General features: G+C 44.5%; 1 protein-coding gene across 2 annotated transcripts; it reads right to left on the bottom strand.

Moving 5' to 3' along the window:
• Positions 1–1,718: 1,718 nt before the first annotated feature.
• On the bottom strand, positions 1,719–8,095 carry RPS3 (ribosomal protein S3). Of its 2 annotated transcripts, XM_012645616.1 has the most exons (7): positions 8,009–8,095; positions 6,726–6,856; positions 5,830–5,923; positions 4,909–5,003; positions 2,994–3,181; positions 2,329–2,525; positions 1,721–1,793 (listed from the first exon to the last, which is right to left on the bottom strand). In XM_012645616.1, the coding sequence occupies exons 1-6, from the start codon at positions 8,036–8,038 to the stop codon at positions 2,332–2,334; spliced, it is 732 nt and encodes a 243-aa protein (XP_012501070.1). In that variant the 5' UTR covers positions 8,039–8,095; the 3' UTR covers positions 1,721–1,793; positions 2,329–2,331. The 2 variants fall into 2 exon arrangements, with proteins under 2 accessions (XP_012501071.1, XP_012501070.1); XM_012645617.1 differs by lacking the exon at positions 6,726–6,856 and having other exon boundaries at positions 1,719–1,793; positions 8,009–8,060.
• Positions 8,096–8,808: the final 713 nt, after the last annotated feature.

Here is an 8,808-nt window from a genome sequence, read left to right as displayed (position 1 = left end):
GCATGTCACCCCAGGGTGAGGGAAAGCACTGAGTATTTAAGAATGTAGTTTCTGTATTCCAGCTTTAGTTCCTAGCCACAAGATATTATACTACAAACAAAATAAACCCACTCCCTAAACCCGACAAATGAGTAATTAATACATCAGCTATGCCACTGATTACAGAATTCAGTAGAGGGGTGTTCTCTAGTACACTCCTGGTCTCAATTCCAAAAACTGACAAAAACGGTGACATGATTAAGACAGAAGTCAGTACAGACATCAAAGGCGCTTTCAAAAAGGGGAGGACCAATCTGCAAGATGAAGTTCTGAGGTTCTTGACACAACATTAATATACAGCAGCCTTCCTTCCGTGTAAGTGGGGGATTGGTTCTAAGATCCCCTTCATATACCAAAATCCCCAGTTGCATAAAATCTAGGCAACATTATACTTTAAATCTTCACTAGATTACTTTTAATGAAATAATGTAAATGCTACGTAAACAGTGGTTAAACTGTACTGTTTAGGGAATGACTTAGAAAAAGCCGACATGTTCAGTAGACACAACCATCCACTTTTTTCTGAAGAGTTTTGATCCAAAGTTGGTTGAATCCAGATTCAGAACCCTCAGATATGGAGGGCTGACAGCATTTGTCGCTATGGAAGTGTCCACTTAAAAATGGTTAAGATGATAAATTTTCTATTATTCTTACGATTACAACAGCTAAAAAGGGAGCGGGGGCAGATATGTTTGTGTGCTCCCAACATAATTCATTAATTCAAATATTAAGCCCTTAGTATGTGCAGTGTCTGCCATTGTGCTCACACTCTGAGAAGGCAACCAAATAATCAAACAGCGCCTGCTAGGTGGTCTGTGGAGCTAGGGTTATTTCACCAGCCAGGCCACATCACCACCAGGATGCAGTCACCTGTCTTGGCCTGCCAGGCCCATGACAGCTGTCATTGGTAAGTACCCTCTCTGTGATCAATTAGAATCTGGTTCATCATTAGTCTTGTAGAAGCTTCAAGCCAACTTGTCCTTCACTAGTTTTGCCTGAGGGCATCCAATTTCTTATAGGTACCAGCAGAAAATACTTCAAAACATTATCAGAACGTGGATCTAGCCAGCACAGTGGCTCATGTCTGTAATCCCACCACTTTGGGAGGCTCAGAAAGGAGGAATGCTTGAGCCCAGGAGTTTAAGGATGCACTGAGCTGTGATCCCACCACTGCACTCCAGCCTGGGCAACACAGCAAGACCCTGTCTCCAAAAGACAAAAAAAAAAAAGTGGATTCTAATGGCAGCTTTATACTTGTACTTCTGAGCCTTAAATTCAGTGGCTCAAGCAAATTTCCTTTACACTTTAGACATGTTGAGGATTAAATATGTAAAGAACAGCACAGCATGACAAAACATGGCCATTGTGTTTACTTTCTATGTGCAATATGGACTTCGTTATGCATCAGGGGAAAAATTTATCTTAAGCATCTTAAGTATCCTCCTTCTAAGCCTACAATCCCGAACTATAGGACTATTAATCAAGGTGCTGCCCTGCTAGCCATCAGCCCCAAGACACAGGATATTTCTCTGGTTAACTCTTCTCAGGTCTTTTAGTTCTGGCCCTTCCTTGCAAATACCACAAGTATGGTTAAAACGAAGAGGATAAGTAATGCTCCACAAGCCAACATGACACCTGCAGTCTGAATCCTGGATATACAGTATAGTCAGTCCACCTTGTATCTTTGTACAAGACTTTATTAAACGTCTTTACAGAGGAACATCCAGACTCCAGATGTAGCTGCCGAGGAGACCCTGAAATCAAATAAAGCACAAAAGTAAGAGAAACTTTACCTGAGCTACCAAGTTCCTTCATTTACCAAATGGGTACACATTCCCACTTAGGCTTTGCAGCAAGATTAAATAAAATACACAGAGCACTTAGAAATGCAACATCTAGAGACAAAAAAACAAGACGTGCTGGGCATAGGATGCTTGGTGTTACTGTCTAACAGAGGCTGCTAAAGGAAAGAACAGCTAATTACTAGCAAGAGTGTCTTGAAAATCTTGAGCAAATGAAGGGAGGACAACAAATGAAAATCCCTATCTGACACACGACAGTAAAAGTAGGAACTTCTTTCTTAGGAGAACAAAGGCAAACAACACCGTTCCCAACAGAATTGCAGGTTAAATAGGCCCTAGGATCCAGTCTGTATTCTCCCATAAAAAGCAAATGTAATCTAATTTTTATTCGCCAAATGCTTACCACAGTGTGGGATACAAGCATTCACAGAAAGAAAAAGGAATAGGAAGGACCCTATTCTGCCCCAAGAGGCCCCTGCAGACTTACCTGTTATGCTGTGGGGACTGGCTGGGGCATGGCAGGCGGCTCTGGCTTCCCACCCTTCTGTTCTGAGATGGGGGTGGTAGGCAGGATCTCATCTTTGGGTTCCACGATGCTCACATGGTCAGGCAGAGGTTTCTTAGGGCCAATCTTACCAGTAGGGTCCCAGGGTAGCATGATCTTCACCTTGATGCCCAGCACACCTGAAGGACACCACAGTTAGGATGTGGTTGGGGCAGCACTGGCCCCCACACACAAAAGGACAGAAGAAAGAAAGTTTACTCAAGTACCTTGGGTCTGGTCCCTTCTCAGACAAATGCCTCTAAATCAATCAATGAACAGGACACTTTTGCAAAAGGAACCCATGCACAACACCACAGAACATGGTACTGACAAGGACCAAGAGCAGGATGTGACCTTTCTGACTCGTCATCGTGTCATCACTGAAGGGTGCACAGAGGACCAAGACACTGACAGACCAACTCTTGGATCTGACTGATCTCAGCAATTCCATTCTTACACATGAATGCAGCTAATCAGTAAACCTAAGGAGTACAAACATACCCAGCTACTTCCAAGATAAATCCCCCCAAATTCCAAGGAGTCTATGGAAAACCACATCTATCCACTAATGTGCCCTTTGCTCTATGCATTCCCAGCTAGCTGCTCACCCTGTCTGAGCAGCACATGGCGCACAGCAGTGTCAACGTAGTAGTTAACAGGGTCCCCACTGTGAATCATCAGGCCATCCACAAACTTCATGGACTTAGCCCTCTGTCCTCGGAGTTTCCCAGACACCACGACCTCACAGCCCTTGGCTCCACTCTCCATGATGAACCGCAGCACACCATAGCAAGCTCTTTGGAAGAACAAGAGACACCCAGTTATTACTAAAGAATACCAAAATTTATTCACCCACCTCACAAAGTTTAAAAAACAAAATAAGACTTAGTCTACATTGACTATTTTCGATGATCCTTTAATGGAGAACAAATTTGACCAGAGCCTGTCCCAAGAAATAGCATTTCTCTTCCATGCCTGTCACACCTAATCTTAGGGTAAGATTCTTCAGGAAAGGTACGTCAAATTCCTTCCAACCAAGTGCTTTCCAACCCTGGCTACATATTAGAGCCACCTCAGAGGTTAATATAAAAAACAAACCCTGATGCCAAGGCCCTACTCCAGGCCAATTACAGGCAATCTGGTGATCCCTTTACGGTTTATTGAAATATTCTTCAACCTCCAGAATTCATGATCACCAAGAAACCTAACCAATTTAAGACCCTGGCTACCTTGGTATTAGAATGCTGGGGGTGGGGGTGGAAACACTTTAAGGTCTATAAAACTGGTAATAAGCTTTAAAATATCACACCCCACCCCTAATTCATTCATTTACACCCTGGGAGATGCTAATTGGATAACTAGCCACCTGCAGGCCCTTTTACAGTATCTCATTTAATCCCTATAAGGAGAGGTGGTATAATGAGCCACATTAGACAATACCATATCTAAGTGTTGGAGTAGTTCTTGCTTTAGTGTGTGCAAAAACCACATGGAGGGCTTGTTAAGACAGATTGCTGGGCCACAGTCCCAGTTTCCATTCAGTGATTCTGGGATGGAAACTGAGATTTTTTATTTCTAACAAGTTCTCAAGTGATGGCAGGGTTGCTAGCCCAGGAACCAAGCTTTTGAGAACCATTGTTCTAAGCAATGAAACTGGCACTCTAATCAAGCAAGCACTCTTTTCTACACGTCCTTACCTACAGCCTTGCCTACGCTCTCCATTCCTACCAGGTCCCACGCCATAGCTTTTGTGCCATTCCTCTAGGCAAGGCGTTCTAATTACTTCACAGATAGTAAAACTACACAAAGAACTTCCTACTGAAATCTTACCAGTATACCCAGCTCAAAGGGCAACCAAACCTCATGTCCTTTACACGCTACCACTCCTCACGTAACTATCTGCATACAGCTCACGTAGCTAAGTGTCTAGATTTTAAGCTCTCACCCATCAGGACTGTCTTACCTCTCTATGGTCTCAATAAGAGTGAACACATTAAATGGACTGGAATGAGTCTAGCTTGTTCTGAATTTCACAGTATCCCAAAAGTACTAAGACACTTACTTCTACTACTACTACTAACATATATCCATAAATAACACATGCCCAGTAAGAGGCTGAATTATTTCTCATTGTCCATCCCCCACAGGGCTCTTTCTAAAGCCTCATCCTCACCAAGACCAATTGGAGTTGGTCCCTTCCCTGTACAGTTCTATTTCTGTTCTACTTCCAAAGCACTCAGAACATGTCTCCATTACAGCACTGACCACTCATTATGGTTTTTGCTTCTTTAGTAGTCTTGTTAGCTTGTCAGTTCAGTGAGGGCATCAATTAGCAGTATTCTATTGTTACAACCCTCAGAAACTAGTAGATTCTGCCACTTCTTAATAGTTCATCTGCTAAATTAACAAAATGGCAGACACACTGTATTTTGATCCACACAAAAGGGCAAGATTGTATCTTCTTGGCCTTTTCACTAGGATCAAGCATAAAAGGGCATTACCATCAAGTCTCAGGACACTTACCTCCGCACAGCAAGCCCTCCAAGGAGTTTGTAACGCAAAGATTCTGCCTGGGCAATGGCACAGAGACCTCTCGTGGCCACCTTTTCAGCATAAAGCTTTAAAGGAAGCAAGGCACATCCTGTTACCTTCACCATTGTTGTCAATTAAAAGGCAGCACATTTGTCATAAAAGCATTTTTTTCTACACCATCACATATATTTTAGCATCCTTCAAGTACAAAATCACTTCTACTACCCACACATAGTACACCGTGACATAGGCTGAATCACTCCTCATTGCCCTCCCACCCTGGCTCCTTCTATAGCCACACCAAGGAGACCAATGGGATAGTAATCGGTCCATCATATGCATCATTTCCATACCTAAGTTGCATGTAAAATCCTTTAACCACCAGACACTGGCAGAATAGGCCTGTAAGTTAAGCCCTCTGCTCATTTTTTTTTTTTTTGAGACAGAGTCTCACTGTGTTGCCCGGGCTAGAGTGCCGAGGCGTCATCCTAGCTCACAGCAACCTCAAACTCCTGGGCTCAAGCGATCCTTCTGCCTCAGCCTCCCGAGTAGCTGGGACTACAGGCATGCGCCACCATGCCCCGGCTAATTTTTTCTATATAGTTTTAGTTGTCCAATTAATTTCTTTCTATTTTTAGTAGAGACGGGGTCTCGCTCTAGCTCAGGCTGGTTTCGAGCTCCTGAGCTCAAACAATCCGCCCGCCTTGGCCTCCCAGAGTGCTAGGATTACAGGCGTGAGCCACCGAGTCTGGCCGCCCTCTGCTCATTAAGAGAACTTCAACAAAATACCGATCCATTTGTAATATTTATTCATCATGAATAAATAATTAAGGTCTCCAAGGCGATGTTGAGTGTTTTTAGAAGTACCATTCTAAAGAGCCATTATCTCTGACATAAGCCAGAACCACTCACCTCTACACTGCCCTCTGGGAAGCCAAATCTCTTCTGAACTACTGCAGTCAATTCCCGAATGCGCCGGCCCTTCTCACCAAGAACATTCTGTGTTCTGTGGGTGGGAGTGACAATTCACGATTCTCACAAAATGCTAGATGTAAGCTTAAATCTCATTCATCTGCCACAAAGTATAAATTTTAGATGACAAAACCCGAAGCTAAATTTTTTAAAATACAGATTTTAAGAAGCAATTACATTCACTAAGGCCAGATTCCCCGGTTGTCCCCTTAAGTTTATGCAGAATAAACCACCTTAGTATATGAAAGGTGGTCTTACTAATAACCTCTAGCAGAGGAAAATAAGCTATCAAACAGAAACAAACTCACAGCACATCCCTTTGAAGGAAACTCACAACTAACCCGTTTTGTTTTAATTAGAACACCTGTGACCTAACTCATTATCTTTAAGACTTCCTTTTCTCAGCCTTGAAGAGCCCTAAGTAGACAATAGGGGTATGAGCTCTCCACTTCAGTTCCTGCCAAAAACTAGATTCCAAGGACTCAGATAAAGCCAGCATCACAGAGAAAAAATAAAAATAAAGAGCACTTGCAACTGCTTCGCAGCCATTTCTGTTAACAGTCTGCTGAAGCAGAGAGAAAAAAAGCCGTTTTTACCCTTTAAAACCACCCAGCCACTTTTCCTCAACTGCCCAGCACTACCCTCCATGTTTCCTCAGTGCTGCGGTGACATTCCCGCGCCCACCTCCCTTCTTTCTTTCCAGGGAAAATAAATAAACTTTGTACTTCTATCCTAAACTTCAAGAATTCTTTCTCACCCGTGTCAACAGCACTTAGTAAATTTTCACCCTTTCAGTATATACAATATAGGTGATGGCCAGTCAACTGAGTTTTTACCTGGTGGCCAAGATAATGATTTCTGTCCTGGTTGGTGTAACTCGGACCTCAACTCCAGAGTAGCCATCTTCAGCCAGCTCCCGAGTAAGAAACTCATTCAGTTCAGCTTTGAAGATGCCATCAGCAACAAACTAAGCAAAAAACCAAAGTTGAAAATTAGGATATGGGTGTAGGCTCACTTTCCCCTGAACCAGTCTAGTCTATCAGTCAATGCATTCCTTATCAAAACTCAACACTTGCAACAAACGACTTAGCAACGGTTTCAATCCCCTTGGTTCCAACAGAAATGCAACAACCCTTCTCAGACAAACGCCTCTAGGTCATCTTTAGGAAGTTACTTCAACCAGGGCCCTTTAAACTGTGCCACAGAACGCAGCACAGAGTAGGCAACCTGGACAAAGATAACGCCCCCAGTCAGACTCGTCATCATCTCTTCATTGAAGGGTATATAAAAAGAGGAATCGTTTATATTTATTTACACATGCAAAAAAAAGCTGCTCTAAAATGGCCCATTTACACTTTATTCAGCACAGCAGGGACACTGTACTTTTAACTTCCGAAAGGAACCGTGGACTGAAGACAGAAACAGTCTCACAGACACAACCTGGACTGTCAGAAGAGTCCCAGCCAGGTACCTTGGCTCATTTACCGCACCTGTGGGCTTACCTCTAACAGAGCTGGCAAATCCTAACTCACCAGAGCGCTGTAGATTTCATTTTAACACCGATGTATACATGTACGAAGTGACAAAACGTCTATTTCTAACGATTTTTACACAGTTGTCTCCCATGGAACAACTAGAAGTTAAACCCGAGGAAGCATTCTTCCCAGGTCCCCGGACGGAGCAAGCAACCACCGGCAGCCTTTCAACTGAGAGTCAGAAGGCTGCACCCAGACACGAGTACGAAGGCAAGAACACAGCTACCGCCCCTTCCCAAAGCCATGATGTAAGATGTGAGGGAAATGGCGCACGCCCTGCAACTACTACACGTTTACCAACTTCCTTGACCAAGAAATGCTCACAAAATGCCTTCTCCAGGACCGGAGGGGCGTCCCGTACTCTGTCTGCACTTCACTGGGAGCCCGCGGAAATCTGACTCTCCCTTCCCTGACCGCAGCGTCCGACAGGCTCGGGCCTACCACTCAATCCGCTGCCATCCGCAGCCAGCGAGAACGCCAGGCAGCTTAAGCCGCTCCCCGGAGCAGGGCAAGGAGCTGCGCGTCTCCCGGCGGCACCTCAGGAAGCCCTAGACCGGCGCGGCGCCGCAATTCCAGAAGCTCACCTTCCTCTTTTTGGAGATCTGCACAGCCATCTTGCCGCCGCACGCTGCCGAAAAGAAAGGAAATAACCCTTAGACGGAAGTGGGTATAAAGTACGCGGAGCGACGCCAAAGAGCGGCGCGGCGCCGACGGAGACTCCTGTGCTCTCATGGGAAATGTAGTTCTTAGGAAAAGACGGCCTTAGGGGAGAGAAGAGTAATGGAGACTCCTGCAGGCAGAAGGAGGAAAGGGATCCCATCAAGCCCTCTTCGGAACTGCAGGGGAGCTTAGAGTTCAAGTCTCATAGTTTAAAAACGAGCAACGTGAGGCGCAGAGATGGAAATTACAGAGCTCACACAGGAACAGAGTTTAACCAGCATGGAAGCCTGGTCCCGACACTTCAGGTCCACACTGTAATGAAAATCTGCTGAAAGCTCCTCAATGAAATTCATTTAGACGCCCCCTTCTCCTCCAATCTGTGTCCATTTCCTATATACTAAATGATAATAATAACACTTAATTTTTTTTTTTTTTTGAGACAGAGACTCGCTTTTGTTGCCAGGGCTAGAATGAGTGCTGTGGCGTCAGCCTAGCTCACAGCAACCACAAACTCCTGGGCTCAAGCGATCCTACAGCCTCAGCCTCCCGAGTAGCTGGGACTACAGACGCGAGCCACCATGCCTGGCTAATTTTTTATTTCTATTTTTAGTTGACTTGCTAATTTTTTCTATTTTTAGTAGAGATGGGGTCTCGCTCTTGCTCAGGCTGGTTTCGAACTCCTCAGCTCAAGGGATCCTCCCACCTCAGCCTCCCAGAGTGCTAG

The sequence above is a fragment of the Propithecus coquereli genome, unplaced genomic scaffold, assembly GCF_000956105.1.
Source record: "Propithecus coquereli isolate 6110/MARCELLA unplaced genomic scaffold, Pcoq_1.0 Scaffold235, whole genome shotgun sequence".
In the NCBI taxonomy this organism is placed as follows: Eukaryota; Metazoa; Chordata; class Mammalia; order Primates; family Indriidae; genus Propithecus; species Propithecus coquereli.
This window is presented reverse-complemented; position numbering and strand designations above follow the sequence as displayed.

What these genes read in the sequence shown, in the direction of transcription:
- RPS3 (XM_012645616.1), bottom strand. Translation starts at nt 8,038, where the DNA reads ATGGCTGTGCAGATCTCCAAAAAGAGGAAG. An exon ending in TCCCAGAGGGCAGTGTAGAG is followed by an intron (nt 5,004 to 5,829) that starts GTGAGTGGTTCT and finishes CTTCCTTTAAAG; the next exon opens with CTTTATGCTGAAAAGGTGGC. An exon ending in GGAGGGCTTGCTGTGCGGAG is followed by an intron (nt 3,182 to 4,908) that starts GTAAGTGTCCTG and finishes GTTCTTCCAAAG; the next exon opens with AGCTTGCTATGGTGTGCTGC.